The following is a 22,112-nucleotide window of genomic DNA, read 5'->3' on the forward strand; positions in this document are numbered from 1 at the left end:
CCTGGAGATTTGAACTCGTTCAGAGTGATTAGGTATTCCTTGACCGTTTGTCTAGCAATCTCAAGCGCCAATCCTGACCCTTCTACTTCATGTTTCCCGGGAGGGTCATAGACCCTTTTTTGGGAGAAGACTGAGCCAAAGTAGGAATTGAGGACTTCTGCCTTTTCTTTATCATCTGTTATCATTTTGTCATCCTCATTGAGTAGATGTGTCACCATTTCTTTTCTCTATCTTTTACTATGGACGTACCTGAAAAAAGCTTTTTTGTTGCTTTTAGCATCCCTCGCTAGCCTCAGCTCATTCTCAGCTTTAGCCTTCCTGATGCCATCCCAGCAATTCCCTGATACCTGCCTGTACTCTTCCTTTGTGAGCTGGCCTTCTTTCCACTTCCTGTGTGTGTCCTTTTTTGTTTTCAGGTCACCTCTAAGCTTTTTGTGAAGCCACTTTGGCTTCTTCTGCTGTTTCCCCCCTTTTTTCCTTGACGGAATTGCTTGCCATTGCGTTTTTAGAATTTCCTTTTTTAGAAACTCCCACCCATCTTGGACTCCTTTTCTCATTAGGGTGGCTTGCCATGGATCCGTACTTACAATTGTTCTGAGTTTATTAAAGTCAGCTTTCCTGAGGCCCAGGGTGTGCATATGGCTACTCTCAGCTTTTGCTTCTGTTAAAACCAAGAATTCAAGTATGGTGTGGTCACGTTCCCCCAGAGTTCCCGTAACTGCCACTTCATCCACCAAATCATTTCTGTTGGTTAGAATCAAGTCCAGGATAGCTGATCCTCTTGCTTCCTCCACTTTCTGTAGGAGAAAGTTATCTCCAACACAAGTCAGAAATTTCTTGGAGGGGCTGTGTTTGGCAGAATCCCAGCAGATATTGGAATAATTGAAATCCCCCATTACTACTACATCATGCCTCCTTGAAAAATTGGCAATTTGCTTTTCAAAAGTTACATTCTCGTTGTCTCCTTGATTGGGTGTTTGGTAGTAGACTCCAAGCACCACATTCCTTTTGTTACTTGCCCCGTTAATTTTAATCTAGATACTCTTGGTGGAGCTACCATGCTTATCTTCCTGTATTTCTGTGCAGGGATATATATTTTTAACATATAGCGTGATTCCACCTCCCTTTTTATTCCTTCTGTTCTTCTTGAACGAGTTGTATCTTTCAATTGCTGTATTCCAGTCATGGGAGTCATCCCACCAAGTTTCAGTTATACCTATCAAGTCGTAATTGCCCTCCTATATTAAGAGTGCAAGTTTGTCTTGCTTGTTTCCCATGCTCTGCACATTAGTATACAGACATCGAAGACCATGTGATTTATGGCTTGGCTTCCTTACTACATTTTTCTGAGGGCTGTTACTGGGCCCTATTAGAGCCGATCTCTTTGGTCCCGCTACCGTGCATAAGCCTTCATCCGTAGTTACCGCCAAGTTTACGTCTCCCTCCTAACTTCCTCCAACCCTACTACTTCTGTGTTTTGGCTCTAAGCTTCCTAGAATATAATTTACCTGTAAGTCGGTGGCCTGAAGCTTGGACAAAGCATGTGAAAGCAGGAAGGAAGGCAGATAGCAGCAAGAAAAGAAGAGAAAGTAATCCTAAAGCAGTCCCCCTCCCAACGATGTAACTAACCAAAATTTGAATAAACCTTTTTATGCTAACCAGCAAACTGGATCCGCAGATAGGAATTATCCAGTAAATTTGCATTAATTTTAATGAGTGTGGGTGGACCCTGCCAGTACATAATCACACATAGACCATGAATTACCTTAATCTGTCCGGGCAGGGAATAAATGAGTAAGTGGACCCTTGCTTCTCCAGTGTTTTTCCAGGCAGCTCTCTTTGACACTTCATCTTGCAAAAGCATAGCATTCCATCATTGTTTTGACTTCATAATTGTTTGCCACTTACTCTTACCACAGCAACAAGGCTTCTCATTCTGCTATCTTCCAAAATTTTAAGTTGTACAGAGGCACAAGTAGATTTCGACCAAAAGTGAAACAGATATGGCATATTTCAGCCATCTTGTTGATTATAGTTGCTGCTGTGCTCTGCCCACTTCATGACATACTTGCTGCGTGTGTAGTCCCAACAAGACCAAGCTAACAATTAGTGGTTGGTTGAATAGGATTGTGACTCTCATATAGGGCCATGGATATTTTAAATGGCTGTGTGCAACAAAATGTAGCTGATCTCCTGCAGAAATAGGAAAGAAGGACTCCTCATTCCTGGTTTTGCAGTTAGATGATACCAACATGTAACTCGTCGCCCAGAGTGACTGGTTAGCCAACCAGATGGGCGATTAAGAAAATAAATAAATAAATAAATAAATAAAGATCACTTTCACAAAGTCAGTCTTTATCAAATAGATGAACAGTCTGAACAATAAAATAATAAGTGGATAGTAAACCTACCTAGAGAGGTAGTGGGCTCTCCAACACTGGAGGCATTCAAGAGGCAGCTGGACAGCCATCTGTCAGGAATGCTTTGAGTTGGATTCCTGCATCGAGCAGAGGGTTGGACTTGATGGCCTTATAGGCCCCTTCCAACTCTACTATTCTATGATTCAAAACCATTAAGGGAGGGCCACAGTAGAACACATCTTGCTACATTTGAAAGGTCAAGGTTTAGTCCCTATCTCCAGTTAAAGGGGTGTTGTATAATAGGTGCTACAAAGATCTTGGTGTGAAATTGTGACTAGTCTATGTCAAATACAGTAGACAATCCTTGGCTAGACAGACAAATAGTCTGATCTCGTATAAGGGTCGTACTGCCTCTGAAAGAGCAGGTCTGTAGCCTGGGGGTGCTCCTGGATCCATCTTTGCCGCTAGAGGCCCAGGTGACCTCCGTGGCTAGGAATGCCTTTTACCAGCTTTGGCTGGTAAGACAGCTGCGGCCGTTTCTGGACTGGGATAGCCTGACCACGGTTGTCCACACACTGGTAACCTCCAGGCTGGATTACTGTAATGCGCTCTATGTGGGGCTGCCCTTGAGGCTGGTCCGGAAGCTGCAGCTGGTGCAAAATGTGGCGGTGAGACTGCTCACTGGGGCAGGGTATTGCCAACATGTCACCCTGCTGCTGAAAGAATTGCACTGGCTGCCCATGTGCTACTGGGCCAAGTTCAAGGTTCTAGTTTTAGCATACAAAGCCTTATACAGCTTGGGACCAGGATACCTGAAAGACCCCAGTCGATCACTGCGCTCTGCAGGTGAGGGCCTCCTGCAGATACCATCTTATCAGGAGGTTCATTCTGCACAATATAGGAAACAGACTTTTAGTGTGGCAGCACCTACCCTGTGGAATTCCCTCCCCTTAAATATTAGGCAGGCTCCATCTCTGCTGTCTTTTGGGTGCCTTTTGAAGACTTTCCTCTTTCAACAAGCCTTTAAGTTGAGACCTTATCCCAGTCTGCATCTGTGTTGGAATTGCTTTTAATGTTTTTTAACCCTTTTTAAAATACGTTTTTAAAGCTTTTAAAAAAATGTTTTTAAAGTTGTTTTGTTTTAATGTATTTTAAGGTCTGTTTTTATGATGTTTTGATGTGTTTTTAGCCCTTTTGTTTGCCGCCCTGGGCTCCTGATGGGAGGGTGCGCGGGATATAAATCAAATAATAAATAAATAAATAAATAAAAATAAGGCAGCTTCTTGTATTCCCAGGTGATCAATTAACAATACATGACCAGCATCCCCTTACCACATCACCTTCTGAAACAGAAGTTCCACAGTACAACTGGATTTCCATGTAAATCAAGGATTGCAAACCTCTCATCTGTGGGTGCCATAGTGCCCACAAAGACCTAGCAGGTAGCCCAGAATCTGAATTTCATTTTTTTAAAAAAAGTCAGTCTCTATCCCTCCCAGAAAGAAAGCTCTAGAGCAAAATAGCGATTTAGATGCAATGGGCCAGAATGCATCTTTCTTGGGCTGGGTTCCCCTGAGATCAGGTAGTGCCTAGAGCAGTGATTCTCAAATGGTGTGCCCAGGCACACTGATGCGCCCTAAGAGGTGGTTAGGTGTGCCTCAAATATTATGAAAGCATATTTTAAAAATGAGAAGAAACCCATTTGTATAGGGTAAGTAATAGTTTTCTATAGTTTGTTATTTTTATTCATAGTTTAAAATATATTAATATATTTTTAATTTTGTACACGAAGTGCGCCAGAAATTTTTTATATGTTTTACAGCGCGCTGCAAACCAAAAAAGTTTGAGAACCACTGGCCTAGAGGCAATGACTCCTGCTTTACAGGAGCTAAAAGACCAGGAAATCACTGTATAGTTACCAATACAGTGGTACACGTTCTACCCAGAAATAATTCTTTGTGTTTATTGGGGGTTATTTCCAGGTAAGTGGGTACAGGATGGCAGCTTAGGCTTTGGTTTAAGGTTGGCTTTGAGGAAAAACAGGGTTCTTGTGCCTTTAACAGCTTTATGGCAGGCAGAAATTTAAAAGGTCAAGCCCTTTGTAGTGGAGAAACACAATTATGGGAAAAGCTTCACCATGACTACTCTGTAATTTTGTGTTATGCCAGTCTTTCCCAACCTTTGGGTCTGCAGATGTTGTTGGACTACAACTCCCATCAGCCCCAGCCAGCATGGCCAATGGATAGGAATGATGGGAATTGTAGTCCAGCAACATCTGGGGACCCAAAGTTTGGGAAAGGCTGTGTTATGCCATGCCCCTATAGCAGCCATTTTGTGACTGGCGCTCTCTTAAAATTTGAAATGTGTCTTCTGTTCTAGAAAGGTTGGTGATCCCGCTCCTACATGGTTATAGAGTATGCCCTCCAAATCCCATTGAAGTGCTTCCTGAGATGCTTGCAACTTCCCTTCCCTTCATGAATGCATTTTCTCCCTTGCTCTTTGTCTTTCAGTTTGAATTAGCAAATGTCTCGCTTGTGACAATGCCTTGTCTATTAAAGGAGAGTTGCTTTAATAACTGCTTGTGATGGATTTTTTCTTTCAAAAGTCTTCTTAAAAGACCAAACAAAATAATGTCAGCAGATTGTTCTTCATCCCCTCTTTTGTTCACATGCTTGAAAAATTATTATGCACTAGATGTGACATACTGTTCAGGTGTGTTATAGCTCTAGTATTTTAATTAGTTTTCTCATCCAAATTACTTGGGATTGCAATAAAGCTCTCTAGTCTGTGATAGATCAGAATCAAGTCCATTTTGTACTTGATTTAAATGAGCAAATTAGCTGGCTATGTTAGCAGTAAGTTCACTTGCTTTCTAAAGGTCTTACAATGTTATAATATATTGTTAAGATGAAATTGTTGCTTCAGTCATCTATTGTGGTTTGAGTGCTGGGCTGGTTATTAGGAAGTGCAGGGATCTGGATGAGAATCTTACTCCTTATAAACCCAATTGATCACTGCACTCTGCAGGAGAAAGCCTCCTGCAGGTACCATCTTATCAGGAGGTCCTTTCTGTAAATATAGGAATTGGGCTTTTAGTGTAGTGGCACCTACCTTTTGGAATTCCTCCCCTTAAATATTAGACAGGCACAATCTCTATTGTGTTTTTGGTGCCTCCTGAAGATCTTCCTCTTTCAACAAGCTTTTTAAGTGGAGATCTTTATCCCAGTCAGTATCTGTACTGGAATTATTTTTAAGTTTTTTTTATGTGAAGTGTTTAATTGTGATATATATGGAACTGTGTTTAAATGTTATTACACTTGTTTTATGATTGTCATTGTTTTATTTGTTTTACAATTGTATGTTTTATTGTTGTAAGCTGCCCTGGATCCTATGGTAAAAGGCAGATAGGAAATCTAATAAAACAAATAAACAATAGAGTATCTTGGGGCAATTCTAAGGAACAGGCCAGCCAACTTGAATTCTATAGGAGGTTTAGGGCACATCTGGAAATACTACTTGTTCCAGTAACTTCTGGCTCTTGAATGGAAGCTTCAGTACCATCACATTATCAGCTTATCTGAGTATGGTTGAAAATAGGCATTGGTTCTGGCAGAATTCCAGGATCTGTTGGAAACATGAGTTTGCCTAAATCAGCAGACCTGGAGTCACTAAATAGATGATACTCCACCTTCTTTCCTCTGAACTACTTCTGATCTGGCGATTTGGTGGTGGGGACCTAAAGAGCTCAGGGAACAGCAGAGAAGGCTGCTGCTGGTGTCTCATCTGTTACATAACTGGGGCATAGCTCTTGGCTGCCATATAGTCACCTTCATGCTAGCCCAACCTTGGGCCTCTATGTGATGAACAATTCCCATCAACACCAGCCAACATGTTCAGTAGTTGGGGATGACAGCTGGGAATCCAAGTTTGGGAAAGCCTGTCATAGAGGATGTTCAAACTGACCTACTCACATATTTAATGAACGCACAACAGGGGAATTAGATTGTGCTTGCTGTGCATCCATTGACATATTATACTGGCCACGTGTCTTCTATCAAAAGGCAAGCCCATGTTGAGTGGTCTCCTCCACTGCAAAGTGTCATATCATTTATACCCTCCTGTGGCAGCATCATTGTGTGTTTATTCCACCGTGCTTCATATTCTTGAGGGAGGCTGGGAAATGCTGGGAAAAGTGTGATGAAACACTGGGTAAACGATAGGGAGAGAACTTCACACAGGGATACCAATTTTGAAGGCAGGCCTGTGTCTCACGTTAGATGTGGTATTGCCCTTAACAACTGCATATTTGGCCATCCATTCTGGAGTTCATAGGACAGAAGATCATCTAAGATGGGTGCTTCTTTTCTACTGGACACTTATGTAGAGGCAGAAATATCTTGGGTGCTGTATAAAATGCAGGCTACACTGTTTTTCTTTGGCATAACTCTCAAACACATCTTGTGAGTGCCTAGTATAACCTCATAATCTGCCCTGAAAAAACCCAGGTTCTTTGCTAGTAATGTGTGTCCTATAAGTGACTAACTTGACCAGACTTGGAGTAATTATGCCCTGTTGTATTCTCCAGTGGTTTATTTGCCCGTGATTTATTCACATCAGCTAAATAGGAATTGTCTCCCTACCTGTTTTAACACATTAATTCGAGTCAAATTATTTGTTTTCTTGACAGTGCTTGGGCAGATAAATAAAACTGTAGGAGTTATTTCTCAAGCCTTGTCCTTCTTCCAGGACTGGTCTTTACTTAGCTTGCTTCAGTTTCTCATTTGGGAGCCATCCTCCTTACATGGGATAATAGAATTTCTATTGAATGATCTACAGCTCCACTTTTATTCCCTGTTAGGATCTAGCTGATCAATGCATAACCTAATTGATTGTCAGGGTCAAAGGTTCCATGTCTTTATTGGCTAATACCTGAATCTTATTCATTGTTCCTCAGAAGTTGGTTCCACGGTCCATTAGCCTTTTTTATCCATTCTTACACCCTGGAGCAATAAAAAAAATGATACATAGGTTGGTGGACATATTAATTTTTATACATTGTATGTCTGTTGTCAGGTGCCAAACCTGAGACTTGAAATATTAAGATATGGTTTCAGAGTTGAGATGACTCTAATGATCAGTTGCAGCATAAAATGTTATGCAGCCTTTGTAGTGCAGCTGTGAATGTGTGCTGGTTGCAGGGTGTCAGAGGTGGGCTGAAAATGAAAAATAGAAATGGCCTGCCTTCAAGTTGATTCCGACCCTATGAATAGGGTTTTCATGGTAAGCGGTATTCAGAGGAGGTTTACCATTGCCTTCCTCTGAGACTGAGAGGCAGTGACTGGCCCAAGGTCACCCAGTGTGCTTCATGGCTGTGTGGGGATTTGAACCCGGGTCTCCCAGGTCGTAGTTCAACTCCTTAACCCAGCCTTTCCCAACCAGTGTGCCTCCAGATGTTGTTGGACCACAACTCCCATCTTTCCTGACCATTGGCAATACTGGCTGAGGCTGATGGGAGTTGTGGTCCAACAACATCTGGAGGCACACTGGTTGGGAAAGGCTGCCTTAACCACTACACCACACTGGCTCTTTCAGGTGGGCTGAGGGAGAGACGAAATCAAACAAAGGGCACAACCCACTGGGCATGTTAGGTGAGCAAATCCTAATAAAACAGTACTGTAGTAAAGCTCCTATTAATTACAGTGAGGTTTGAACAGAAGTGGAATTATTAGCAGGATCCTGGATGTTTTGATCAAGGGGCCATGGTTCTTAGGAAGCCCACCAATCTTTCAGAGCCATAGGATTTTTGCAAAGTTCAGATGCATTTCACAAGTAGGAGAACCTGCTTTGGTTTTTTTCTTAGTGGAAAGCTTGGAGGAAATTTTCTCCACCGCTGCATATTTTTGAAACACCAGAAATGACTCCGGTAGATTGGATTTTGGGTCTGGGTAGTCTGGTGCTGAAGATGAGAAACTGATGGATACATAAGCAAGAAGGCACTTTTGCAGTCTGGGATATTTAATTTGGGATAACTGCTTTATGCTGACATGTGGGATTGCAGTGTACAAAATAGCTTATTTACAGCAGTACTTTAAAGGTAGCAAAGCATCCTGTGCACAACTTTTTCTTGACTTCACATCAGGGTTGGTCGCAAGGGCCTTGGCTTTTATTCTAGGCCATATTCTCATAGCTGAAATCTATGTTGTTCATGCCTTGGTGAAATCCTGTGAGGAGAAATACGACTTGGGGGAGGGGTGTTGTTTGTTAAATAACAGCAAGAAGGGAAAGGGTTCAGCCATCCCTCTCCTCCCCACCACCACTCTTCTGTGCCTGACCACATCCTTCCTAGGCTATTTTTTTTTTAAAGCTGAAGGTTGTATCCAACTAAGCCGTACACAGAGTAGGTCCATTGAAATTAATGGACCGAAGTTGTCCATGTACAACATTTTCAGTGGGTCTACTCTGAGTAGGACTAACATTGGATACAACCCCGATGCGGCCCCTGATGCGGCCAGCAACGTGTCCTCTTGATGCTTGCCCTTCTTGGCTTATTGCCCTTCTTGGCTTATTGCCCTTCTTGGCTTATTAAAGCTTGCCGAGGGGGTCTGACTGAGTGGATCCAGAGTGTGGTCAATGCATCATTGCGGGAGGGAGTGGTTCCAGCCACGTTAAAAGAGATGGTGATCCGACCACTCCTGAAAAAGCCCACCCTGCACCCATTGGTTGTGACAACTACCGACCGGTTGCAAATACCCCCTTTTTAGGGAAGGTGATTGGTAGGGTTGTGGCACAGCAATTGCAAGAAACAGATTATTTTGACCCATCCCAGTCTGGCTTCAGGCCTGGTTATGGGACTGAATTGGCCTTGGTCGCCCTGATGGATGACCTTTATCGGGTGTTGAGCCTCTGCTCACCCACGAGGGCATGGGAGAGGGAAGACTTGTAAATGTAAATTTAATTTTTAGGTCGCCTATCTGGCCGAAGCCACTCTAGGCGACGTACATATTAAATTTCAATAAAATACAATAAAATACAATAATTACAATAAAATATAATATAATCAGCAGTAACAAAAATAACAACATATGCAGTACACAACAATGGGCATTCAGTATGTAATTAGCCCATCCCGGCGGTCCCAAAGGCCTGTCCAAACAGCCACGTTTTTAAGGCTTGGTGGAAAGTATCCAGGGAAGGGGCATGCCAAAGATCGAATGGGAGGGAATTCCAGAGAGTGGGGGCCGCCACCGAAAAAGCCCTCTCTCTAGTCCCCACCAACCTAGCTGCTTTTGTTGGTGGGATTGAGAGAAGGCCCTGCGTGGCTGATCTTGTCGGGCGGCATAATTGGTGATGCTGGAGGTGCTTCAGACTCCCCAGCTGTCAGGAGGCGCGGAAGATGCAGGAGTGGTGGAGTCTCAACAAGACCTTGGGAGGGAGAGTGAGGTTGAGTTCAGGCCAATTCCCACGGATGGCGCGATATCTGAAGAAGAGAGCGCGCCACCCCCAGACAAATCAGAGGAGCTGTCAGAGGTTGCCTCTGATCATATGTTAACTCTCCCTTCACTGAGCGGCTCAAGGGAGCCTCCAAGTGCGTCTCTGCCCCCGACCTAGAGCCTGTTGCTAAGGAGCTGGTTCTTTCGGATGAGCCGCTGGAGGCACGCCCCCCATCACCCATCACAAGAAACGGCCGGGACAGAGGTCAGACTTGCGCAGGAGTCAGAGATTACGATCAAAGACTTTCCCTACTTAAGACTGCAACTTTCTGGTTTATGCTGATGAGTCAACTTTCTTCACATGTTGCAGAGCATGTCTAAAGTGTAGTTAGGGAATTCTAGTGAGCTAGCGTAGAGATTCTTATGAAGCACACTGCTTTTGATGTATCCATTACTTTAATAAAACAAGATTTAATTGCACATGTGTCTCAGCCTCGTGGATCCCGCTCTGAATGGGACATCGGGAGAAGGACAGGGGGAGTGTGACCCTGTTATTCTTACTTGATCTCTCAGCGGCTTTTGATTCCATTGACCATGGTATCCTTCTGGGCCGACTTGGTGAGATGGGTATTGGAGGCACTGTTTTACAGTGGTTCCGATCCTATCTCCAGGGTCGTTCTCAGAGAATAGCATTGGGTGACTGTCTTTCGGCCCCCTGGCAGCTGTGCTGTGGGGTGCCACAGGGTACCATCTTGTCCCCGATGCTGTGTGTCATCTATATAAAGCCCTTGGGAGCAGTCATCAGGAGCTTTGGGGCGAGGTGTCAGCAGTATGCTGATGATATCCACCTCTATTTCTCTGTAACATCTGAATTGGGAGAGCCCGTTCAAGCCCTGGAGCAGTGCCTGGACTCGGTGGTGGGCTGGACGAGGGCCAGTAAACTGAGTCTGAATCCTAGCAAGACGGAGGCACTCTGGGTTGGTGTTTCTTGAGTTCAGATAATTGGTCAGTTGTCTGCTTTGAATGGGGTCGTACTCCCTCTGAAAGAGCAGGTCCGTAATCTGGGGGTGCTCCTGGATCCATCTTTGCCTCTAGAGGCCCAGCTGACCTCAGTAGCTAGGAGTGCCTTTTATCAGCTTCAGCTTGTAAGACAGCTGTGGCTGTTTCTGGACCAGGATAGCCTGACCACTGTTGTGCACACACTGGTAACCTCCAGGCTGGATTACTATAATGCGCTCTATGTGGGACTGCCCTTGAGGTTGGTCCGGAAGCTGCAGCTGGTGCAAAATGTGGCGGTGAGACTGCTCACTGGGGCAGGGTATTGCCAACATGTCACCCTGCTGCTGAAAGAATTGCACTGGCTGCCCATGTGCTACCGGGCCAAGTTCAAGGTTCTAGTTTTAGCATACAAAGCCTTATACAGCTTGGGACCAGGATACCTGAAAGACCGTCTTACCCCTTATATACCCAGTCGATCACTGTGCTCTGCAGGTGAGGGCCTCCTGCAGATACCATCTTATCAGGAGGTTCATTCTGCACAATACAGGAAACAGGCCTTTAGTGTGGCAGCACCTACTCTGTGAAATTCCCTTCCCGTGAATATTAGGCAGGCTCCATCTCTGCTGTCTTTTGGGTGCCTTTTGGAGACTTTCCTCTTTCCACAAGCCTTTTAAGTTGAGACCTTATCCCAGTCTGCGTCTGTGTTGGAATTGCTTGTTAATATATTTTTTAATAATGTTTTTAACCCTTTTTTAAAGAAGGGCGGGATATAATTCAAATAATAAATAAATAAATAAAATAAACCCTTAGGGGGAAAAGAGAGACATAATGTGGTGTCGTGTGTAGTTTGGCCCTCAGTCACATGGCCACTTGCTAACCTCTTTGTGTCCCATGGCTCATTGCTGCTAGCCCTGGCTAGTTGTCTGCAAGACTCTGTGATTTACATCACAGCTCGTCAGGGTTAGGCAAAGTGCTACCTTCCGAATGTCATTGGACCACAATCCCCATTATCCCTGATCATTGGCCGTGCTAGCTGGGGCTGATGGGAATTGAAGGGCACCACATTGGATGCACCTGCCCTTGGGTGATTTGGCAAAGTAATGGAGGCTATGGTCTCTTTATTTATTTATTTATTTATTTATTTCATTAAACTTATAGACCGCCCCATAGCCGAAGCTCTCTGGGCGGTTAACAAGAACAAAAACAACATAAAAACACAATAGCATATAACATAAAAACGCAATTAAAATACAGAATATTAAATTAAAACAATTCCAATACATACATACAAACATGATTAAGATGATTAAAATGATAAAAATGCCTGGGCGAAAAGGCAAGTTTTAACCTGGCGCCGAAAAGATAGTAACGTTGGCGCCAGGCGTATCTGCTCTGGGAGGTTGTTCCACAATTCGGGGGCCACCACTGAAAAGGCCCTTTTCCGTGTTGCCGCCCTCCGAGCTTCCCTATAAGTAGGGACTCGGAGGAGGCTCTTCGATGATGAGCGTAGTGTACGGGCAGGTTCATATCGGGAGAGGCGTTCCAACAGGTATTGTGGTCCTGTGCCGTGTAACATTGTCTTCTGTCAGAGTCCCTGTTAACATAATGCAATAGCTGTTTGAATGATTATGTTGGTATGAGTTCAAAATGAAAATGTGATTTAAAAAAAAATCTAAACAAACCCTTAAGTAGTCATGCTGACCATGGTGTATTCTGATGACATCTGTATTCTATCCATGGCACTTAATTATTTCCCACTTCTTAATTCCAGTGAATGAAGAAGACTTGAAGAAAAGAATAGCTGAAGAATTGGCATTAGAACAGGCCAGGAGAGATGCTGAAGCTCATAAAAGGTTTGTTTGGGTAATAGATCCTCATTCCTCTCCGTTTTTGTCTTAAAGGCATACTTCTTGCATAGCTAGTATAGCACAGTGGGGAGGAGAGCCTGGCTGGGAGTCCAGAGTGTGTGAGTTCAAATCCCCACTCATGTCTCCTGGGTGTCAAGGGCCAGCTAAAGATCACTCCACAGTGAGTGGCTCAGGGGTTACATGCCCAGCCACCTGTGCAGCCGTGGGCAAGCTGCATAGTCCCAAGGAGGCCAGTTGGCCCCCAGCTGGCAGTTGCGGACAAGGAAGGGGCTGGCTTGTGCAGCGGTGGCAAGCTGAGCAGGCCTAGCCAGCTGGGGAGGGCTAGCCTCAGAGGGAGGCAATGGTAAACCCCCTCTGAATATCGCTTAACATGAAATCCATATTCATAGGGTAGCCATAAGTCGGGATCGACTTGAAGGCAGTCCATTTTTTTTCTTGCAATGTTGTGGTAAAGAAGGGGAATCAGAGGTCTGTGTATGAATGATGATGATGTTTGGGCTCAAGTGACACTTTGAAAGAAAGATTTGAACAACCTTGTGTTTGTTTTGTGTGGAGTGGTGTTAAACAGAAAAGCAAATTAGTGGAGAGTTGTTTTTCTCTGTGGCTTGCATTCTGTCTACGTCTATTTGACCTTGCACACTTGCAGTGCATTGCCATGCTAGTATGGTAGTATTTTTTAAATAGTGCAGTCTTTTTTTGTTTTTGTGTCCCCACCCCAGCCCCCGGAGCCTTAGTAAACCGTTTGTCCAAACAGTGGAATAGCTCTGAAAAAAGCAATGAGGCTTGTGTCTCTGAACTCATCAGGTTGATCAGGAGATAAATCCTAACAGCAGGAAAAGGGCTGTGAAGATGTTAAGGGATGTTTTTGTGTGCATGTGTGTGTAGGGAAGTGCTGTTGTGGGTTATTCTGATGGACATGCTGTGGAGATACTATAGTGTATTTTGGTTAAACAGCAATATTTACTCTTCTGCAGATGTGTTTTTGCTTTTGAAAGGCTGAAGTTGGGCTTCAGTAATAAATGCGTAGTAGATCTTGAAGGCATAGGTTAGAACAGCCCAGTGCTTTCAATTATACATTAATAAAATGAAATCCAGGCAGCTATGTTTAAAAATTCATAAGTGCCAACATTATTGATTGACTAATTTGACTGTACGTGTGCCCAGCCTTTCCTTTTAAAAGGCTCAGTGCTGCTTATATTGGGCTCCCAGTGTTCTCCCATCCAACCATTGGTTAAGGTCACCTCGCTTAGCTTCAACAGTGCAACAGCGTCAGTTACTCCCATACAGTGACGAAGGCTTCCTGGAAAATGTTCAGTGCTATAAGTCGATGGAGATCTCATTTATTTATTTACTTGTAGTGTTTATAGGCTGCCCTATAATAAAGGTCTCAGAGTGTCTCACAAGAAGAAATAAAACTATTCAAAATTCAATAGTGAAAACGAAAAGTATAAGTACAGCACAAAAACACAAGTCACACAGAGTGAAAGCATCTTAAAGCTAAAACAGATTAAAAGGCCTAGGAACATAAATAGGGCTGTGCCTAGTGCCAAAATGTCACTGAGATAGGTGCTAGCCAAGCCTATCTGAGGAGGGCATTCTGCAGCTAGTGCACAGAATCAGAAAGACACCTCTCCCATAGACAGCCACTACATTTGCTGGGGGCACTTGGGGAAGGGCTTTTGAAGAATGTCCCATTAGCTACATCTGAAGAGAAGTGATACCATTTACCCAGGTCACAAGCCATGAAAGGTCAAAACTAGCACCTTGAATTGGGCCTGGAAACTGTCTGGGAGCCAAAGAAGATGACAAAGCACTAGTGTGATATATCTCCTGGTCCCAGTTAGCAGCCTAAGTTGGGAAAACACACTCTAGGTCTCCAAGGCTTCTTGTGTATCCAGTGGAAAAGATCAGTGGATAAGCACCTGCGGACTACACACTTGATCCATTAGGGGGAGTGCAATCTTCTTTAGAACATGCTGAGCACTGCTTTCCTTAGCAGATGAACCACCCACTAATAGTACCTCCATCTTGTCTGGATTGAGCTTCAGTTTACTGGACATCATTGCTACTTGGAGGCATTGATGCAGCACCAGCACCAACTGCCCTGCATTAGATAAAAAGTAGCATTGAGCATGACTTGCTTATTGAGAAACCTCACTCCAAATCTCTGAATTTCATGTTGGTGTTAAAAATAGAATATTGCTGGACCCCAAAGCATAAATGCCAAGGAGCTGAGCAGAAATATCCCCAGTACCACCTTCTGGAACTGGCCATCCAGTCATGAGTGGGGACCACTGGAAAACAGTACTACCAACACCCAACTGGGGAAGCTTTCAAGAAAGATTCCATGGATGATAGTATTAAGAACTTGCTGAGAGGTCTGGGAAAATTTACACACTCCCTCGTTTCTCTGCCAGCAAAGGTCATTCCACATCAAAAGTAATTTTTTGTATGTGTTTGATGGGTTCTAATGTTGTTGTACACTACCCAGAGCACTTTTTGTTGTTGGGTGGCCTATAAATGCAGTGAGTAAATGAATAAAACCAAAGCAGTTTTTGTGCCAAAACCAGGCATGAAATCTTACTGAAATAGATCTAGAAAACCAGTTTCACCCAGCAGTTCTTGGAGTTGGATGGCAACTACCTGCACAATCATCTTGCCCTGGAAGGGATTGTTAGTCACAACTTCCAGATCCAAGGCAGATTAGTTCAGTATTCCCACAGCTTCCTTACAGGTAACCACAAACCACTCTGTGCTCAGAGGCATTACCATGCCCTGGACCCAGCCAGACATGGTCTCTCTCTGCTAGATCTGATAAGCCAAGAGGATGAAGCTGCTGGGACGGATTGACTTATGTTAGTAAACAAAACTAAAAAGTGTGTTATGTTAATTTACAAGATGTATAAATATCTAAAATCCCCCCATAGCTACCTTTTAAAGAGGCTTTGAAGCCCAAAGTAGTTGAATTGAAATTTGTTGAAAGGTTAGGGGTGGGGGATCAATAAAATCCCTGCTGTAGTTAAATGGAGGTAAGCCCCATTGGACTCATTGGGACTTACTTTTAAGCAGTCATGTAAATTAGCTTAATGTTATATATAATTGGATACTGGTTTATAAATGCTTATGTAAAAAAAAGCACAAAAACAACAACCGCAAACTGAAATATCATGCCTCTTTGAATTGAATAGTAAAGCAAATCAATGTGTTACGGTGAAATTGCTGCTCTTTGAAATATTGTGGCTTGTCTTGATTGATTTTTTTGGTTTTCTCAAGGAAATGTATTTAGTATTTGTGTGTTAATGTTAATGTAATTAATGCTAGCATTTAAAAATGGATCAATTTATTTTGTGCTTTGATTGTTTCTCTCCTTATTCCAGTAACATTAAGTGGTGTCTGTGGTGGTTCTCTTGTTTATTCTTACTCATTGTTGACTCAACATAGTCCAGAGCTTAACTGGATCCTTCCATTCCTCCAGTTGGACCTAATGATGATTAGACTTCTGTCCGTTAATGACTCTAGAGAGAGAAAACCTGGCTTGACCTCTCCCCTTGGACCACTGTTGAATTATACTCTATGCCATCTTTGCTTGGGATCATTTGGAGAACATTCTGACTCTTGGAGGCCTGAATTGCATCTCCTGGTTTGCACCTTGGGGAACGGCCATAGCCTAGGTTTGGATGCTCCTGGGTTTGGACCTTGGGGGAAGCGCTGAAGCTCAGTGGTAGAGCACAAGTTTTGTATGCAAAAAGTCACAAGTTTAATCCCTGACATCTCCAGGTAGGGCTGGAAGAGGGTCTATCTGAAACCCTAGAGATCTGCTGCCAGTCAGTGTAGACAGTACTGACCTAAATGGGTCAATGGTCTGACTTAGTATAGGCCAGCTTTCTGTGTTTCTGTGTAGCTCATCTACAGGAATTCTACTAGTACTGGTAGTTTTGAAGCCATAACTTTCTGGGCAGACAGTCCTGTCTGGGTGTTAGGAGTAACATACAAAAGAGAGTGGATGGCCATCACTTGGGATCAGAATCCAAGGAGACAGCTCAGTAATAGGATGAGTAGTTAAAGTAGCTGGAGGAGATGAGTCAAGTCAGATTGCAATAAGGAAGCGTTGGTTGCTGACAGAACATTAGGATCTGGATTAGTATGGTCCGAAGGGGTCCTATTGGACTCCTAGCCAAACTGATTTCTGCATAATCTATCAGGGATTGGGAGATCCTGAAACTTTGTGGAGGGGCCATACTCAATGGTAGAACATGGGATCCGGATGCCCAAGGTCTGATACTCGGTACTTGGCTTCTCCCCTTAAAAAAGAAGGGCTGAGAGAGACCTCTACTTGAAACCATGGAGAGTTGCTGCCTGCCACTATAGACAGTACTGGGCTAGAAAGTACAGTCATCTGATGATATAAAGTGGCTTCATATGATTAGCTCTAGAGAAATTAGGGGAAATCCAGTTGCAGGCTTTCAGGGTTAAATAACTTGATCTGGAAAGAAGGTTCTGGAAATGATTACTGCATGGGTACTGTATGTTTTTGTTGTTCTGTGCCTTCAAGTTGATTACGACTTATGGTGACCCTATGAATCAGCGACCTTCAGTAGCATCTGCCATGAACCACCCTGTTCAGATCTTGGAAGTTGAGTGCATGCTGCTTTATGGTCATTATCCAGTTGTTGGAGAAAATTTTTGGACCTGTTTATGTATGTTTTCTCACGGTCAATATCTATGTGTACAGATTTGTTGGAGAAGAAAACTTTAGACCTGTATATCCCCTGATGAAAGCCAAGTCACTGAGTAGCCAAAATGCGTTGGGCTGTTTTTTTAATAAACCTATTTGGGCTTTTATTTCAATAAAACCTTTTTTTCAAGCATTTTGGGGTTCCCCCCCTTTTTTTCTTTCGCTTGCTCTTGAATGCTTGCCACCTTTTGCTGTTTGTTTTGGGTTTATGGGGATTGTCTTCATTAGTTTTCTTTTTGTCACCTTTTTTAAGGTTCAGTGTGCAGCCAACTCCCTTGGTTGCAATGGATGATTCAGTTGTTTACCCCCTCTTCAGAATGTGTGTGTGTGTTTTGGCAGGATATCTGTATTCCAGCAACGGTTTCTGTGGGTGGTACTCATATAATTTAGAAGTGTAATGTAGCGGTCTCTGCTACCTTTGTCCCCTACTCACTCTTCTTCTAAGAAACCCCATCTGTTTGTAAGACTTGCATAGTTTTCTTGGAAAACAAAAATACCCTTTTGAATAAATCATTTTTCATGGTGGTGTGTTCAGTATCACAGTAGTATAGCAAACCTTTGTTGTTGTTACGTGCCTTCAAGTCGTTTTGACTTATGGCGACCCTATGAATCAGTGACCTCCAATAGCATCTGTCATGAACCACCCTGTTCAGATCTTGTAAGTTCAGGTCTGTGGCTTCCTTTATGGAATCAATCCATCTCTTGTTTGGCCTTCCTCTTTTTCTACTCCCTTCTGTTTTCCCCAGCATTATTATCTTTTCTAGTGAATCGTGTCTTCTCATTATGATAAGCTCAGTTTCATCATTTTAGCTTCTAGTGGCAGTTCTGGTTTAATTTGTTCTAACACCCGGTTATTTATCTTTTTTGCAGTCCATGGTATGCACAAAGCTCTCCTCCAACACCACATTTCAAATGACTTGATTTTTCTCTTATCTGCTTTTTTCACTGTCCAACTTTCACATCCATACATAGAGATCGGGAATACCATGGTCTGAATGATCCTGACTTTAAGCCACAAACTTTTGGTTGTTTTAAAAGGGGACGTATGTTTGTGGTGAAAACTGTAAAGCTGGTTTAGTTAGAGGGTTCCAATTGATTACTCTCTGCTCCCTGAAGCATTTTTTATATACTAAGGTGTTTTTGTGATGGGTCCATGATTAAACCCCACCACTCTGGACTGAGAATATTTATCTTCCAAGTGCCTTGATAAGTTGATAGAATTGCATGGCGATTGCTGCACCTAGGTCAGAATGCTCTTGTGTCCCCATAGTCTTGTATTCAAAATGTCTATTTCTTTCCCTGATTGAAAAAATGCTCAGCGGGGTTGTATACCATGGCTGCTGTCCTAAGACAGTCTGGCCGGCTTCTAATGGGACACATATGAATTGTAGGTGCTCTGCTGCTGTGATTAACACCATCATTGGTTCTTTCAGTCCATATGTCAAGCTCTCTGACAGGGAGAAAAATGTCACTCATTTTGACCCTGTACCCTTTGACATCAGAGTTACACCTTTTACCTGGTGGAGTAAATAGGAATCTTGCTCATCTAATTCCTTTTCTTGGAGATGTGCATAGTTACAATGTGCTCATGTCAAAAATCTCATGTATCAAAAACACTCTTTGTTTGAGGTTCACCCGGGCACTTTACATTAGCAGATATAAAAAGCATGCTCTTAAGACTATAAAATGGAGCTGTACTGTGAGTTTTTATGTCTAATGTTAGCAATTTAATTTTGGACTGTTCTACTTTGTCACTTTTAGCTCTTCTTCTTTGCCAAAGTACTTAAGGTGACATTCAGAATCAACCATGAGTTTATGACTTCATGTCTTTTAAATGAGCTTTATAGCTTTTTTTCCACAGAGTGACATGCATTACATAGCTATGTTTTTATTCCTTTTTACACATTTTTATTTGCCTTCTCCTAATAAAATTGGCATGAAATGAAAGATATTTTCAAGATGCTTTAGAGACATCATTCTTGATGCTGAGATGACTATTTTCGTTGTTGTATTGTTTTAAACCTGGCTAAATAGGTCTGTGTCCTCCTGATCTTATTTCTATGTTCTGTACTTCTCAGAGAGCAAAGTGAAAGAAAAGGAGCTATCTAACTATATGGAATAACTAACAGTATGGGGTTAAATATTTAAGGACTGGTAGATGCATTAGATTTTGTTTCAGTGTGCAGGTACCCAACCCACTAAAGCAAGATCTTATATGTAACTTCAGTATATCATCTAAAAGCTGATGTGTGAATTTGTGATGTCTGTAAGAAATTGATAATACTTGTCTCATCTATATCCTTTGTGATGAAGTCATCTGAATAAGCTAACCAAATGACAGCTGAAATCTCTTGATGCCTGTATGCTTGCCTTTCATAAGGCAGGAATTCTGTGACTGCGTCAGCAACCCTTGAACACCAGACCATAAGAATGTGGCCCCTTTCTAATGGTAAGCAGTGTCTAGATGGGGTAAATTATGCTAATTTAGGATTGCAATCAGTGCTATTTCAGTTTCTGTATTTTGCAAGCATGCTAGTTTTTGTTCCATTGAGTCCAATTTATTATTGTATGTCTAGAACATAGAATGACGTAGATGCTTAGCTGTTAAATAGTATGATCTTGTTCACGGCTGTGAACTTTGGTCTTGTTCATGGCTCATGAACTTTGGAGATGGAAAATCTGCTTCTGGTCAACAAGATGCACCTGCTCTGCTGATTCCTGTGGAGAAACCTGCTGAGGAATCTGCACCATTCAGTGGAGCAGTGTGCTTTGCCTTAGGGACATTGTGACAAACTGAAACTAGTTGCCAGAGACAGCTAAATAACAAATCTGCAATAAAAAATCTCTATGTAATGAAGATATGGTTTCTTGCCAAGAAAGGAAGTTATCCACAAAGTTATTCCATGTGTCCCCCACCCATGGCACTTCCCGTGTCCTTGGCCCAGTCACTCTTCTGCTAATGCTCTCTTCCTTATGAGCTAATTTGCCCCCCCCAACACTGTATTCTTATTATGAATCTTAACTGTCATAGCTATATGAAACCTCCATGTCCAGAGGCAGTATGGCACTGTATTACCATACTGTATTTTGCTGGGGAGCAAAAGCAGGGGGTAGGCTCCAAACACAGTGTGTGGGTTTGCTGGAGGTATCTTGTTGCCCACTGTGAGAATTCTGGGCTAGTTGGAACTTTGGTCTGATCCAGCAGGGCTGTTAAGTTCTTGGCACTTCGGTCAGAAAGCCAGCGATAAGTGGTAAACTGTTGCACAGTGTGTACATACTCTGTCTTGGAAATTGGGATTTGGGAAGATCTGAGGGGTTGGTCAGCGGTTTGCAGATACGGCATTGGCAGTACGTGGTGATGATTCCATTCAACCTCATCACTCTGGTTTGGTGAATGTGAAAAAGTGCCACATTAATTTTGATTTGTACGTGTTGTATAGATACCCTTTCTTTACATCCCTACTACTATTTAATTTAATATAGAGTGCTTTTAGCACTTTAATTCTTGAGAAGCTTAATCCCACCCCCTGCCCCCCTGTGCTGGGGTTGGGTGCTTTGAAAGACAGATGTCCAATTGCCTCTATGAATTCATAGTCTAAACGGAAGGCAGAGAAGATTGGGATGCCCTGGGAGATCAAAAGTGGGAGGACAACGTAGCGTTTTATTATAGTGATTATGATATTGATGGATTCACTACTGAGGTATGTGTTTTCAGCCTCAATGGAATATTGGATTTCCACAGGTGAAATATGTACTGAAGATGATTGAACAAGGAAGATGTATGGTGGTGGTGAAGATAAAAATCTATGAAGCAATCTTTTCCTAGTATTTAATATTTTTTCACCTTCTCACACAACCTACAATTAGTTTTTAGTCATAGTGAGATGGACATAATGTGACTCTCTTTCATGGTTATATACTGGGCATGCACCTGTGGGACAAATTGGTATTTTGGCCTAACTTACCTTCAAAAGTGGTTGTGAGGATAAAGTGTGTAAAAGCACACATGTGCTGTTGTGAACTTGGAGAAAGGGTGGGATGTAAATAAGAGATAGAACCATCCAGCATTATCATAGAATAGTAGAATTGGGGCATATAAGGCCACTGAGTCCAATCCTGTGCTCAATGCAGGAATCCAACTTAAAGCCTACCCGACAGGTGGCTGTCCAGCTGCCTCTTGAATGCCTTCAGTGCTGGAGAACCCACCAGTTCCCTAGGTCATTGGTAGAGATGTGAAGGCCCGGAAAAACCCCCAGAAAAATTCAGGGGGAAAAAGGTTTCCCCATTTTTTCCCAAAGCCTTTTTTGTTTTGCTTTTTCAAAAAATTGAAAAAATTGAAAAAAATGGGTTATGGAATGTTTTATTTTAGCATGATGAATAAAATGTTTCATTGAATCTTGGTCCCTCCTTTTTTCCTCAGTTCTTTTTATGGAAATGGATGCTTTATGTCTGCTTGACACTGTGGAGGACTAGTGGAGATGGAATAATTTTCTTTTGTATTGTTGATGGTTTCTTCTGTTTTTTAAAATTGTTTTTTGCCTGATCATAAACTGGCAAAACAAAAGAGGTTCCTTATAGTTGAGAGATTCCTTACAGTTCAGGATCTTGTAGATCCATTTGTTACAAAAAAAAGTAAAAATTTAAAAAAGTAAATTCAATTTGTAATAATTGTTTGAATAAAATGTACTTTTAATATACCAAATGTGATAATTTTATGTCA

The 22,112-nt window shown here is 42.5% G+C and overlaps 1 protein-coding gene across 2 annotated transcripts in view; it reads left to right on the forward strand.

Annotated features, from left to right (window-relative positions):
* The window catches only part of CHCHD3 (coiled-coil-helix-coiled-coil-helix domain containing 3), a 320,988-nt gene that overhangs the window by 61,582 nt on the left and 237,294 nt on the right, over positions 1-22,112 (forward strand). For both annotated transcript variants that reach the window (XM_061582659.1, XM_061582658.1), the window contains exon 3: positions 12,561-12,642. In XM_061582659.1, the coding sequence (XP_061438643.1) occupies positions 12,561-12,642 (82 nt within the window). The remainder of the gene's footprint in view (positions 1-12,560; positions 12,643-22,112) is intronic.

The sequence above is a fragment of the Rhineura floridana genome, chromosome 8 (assembly GCF_030035675.1).
Source record: "Rhineura floridana isolate rRhiFlo1 chromosome 8, rRhiFlo1.hap2, whole genome shotgun sequence".
In the NCBI taxonomy this organism is placed as follows: domain Eukaryota; kingdom Metazoa; phylum Chordata; class Lepidosauria; order Squamata; family Rhineuridae; genus Rhineura; species Rhineura floridana.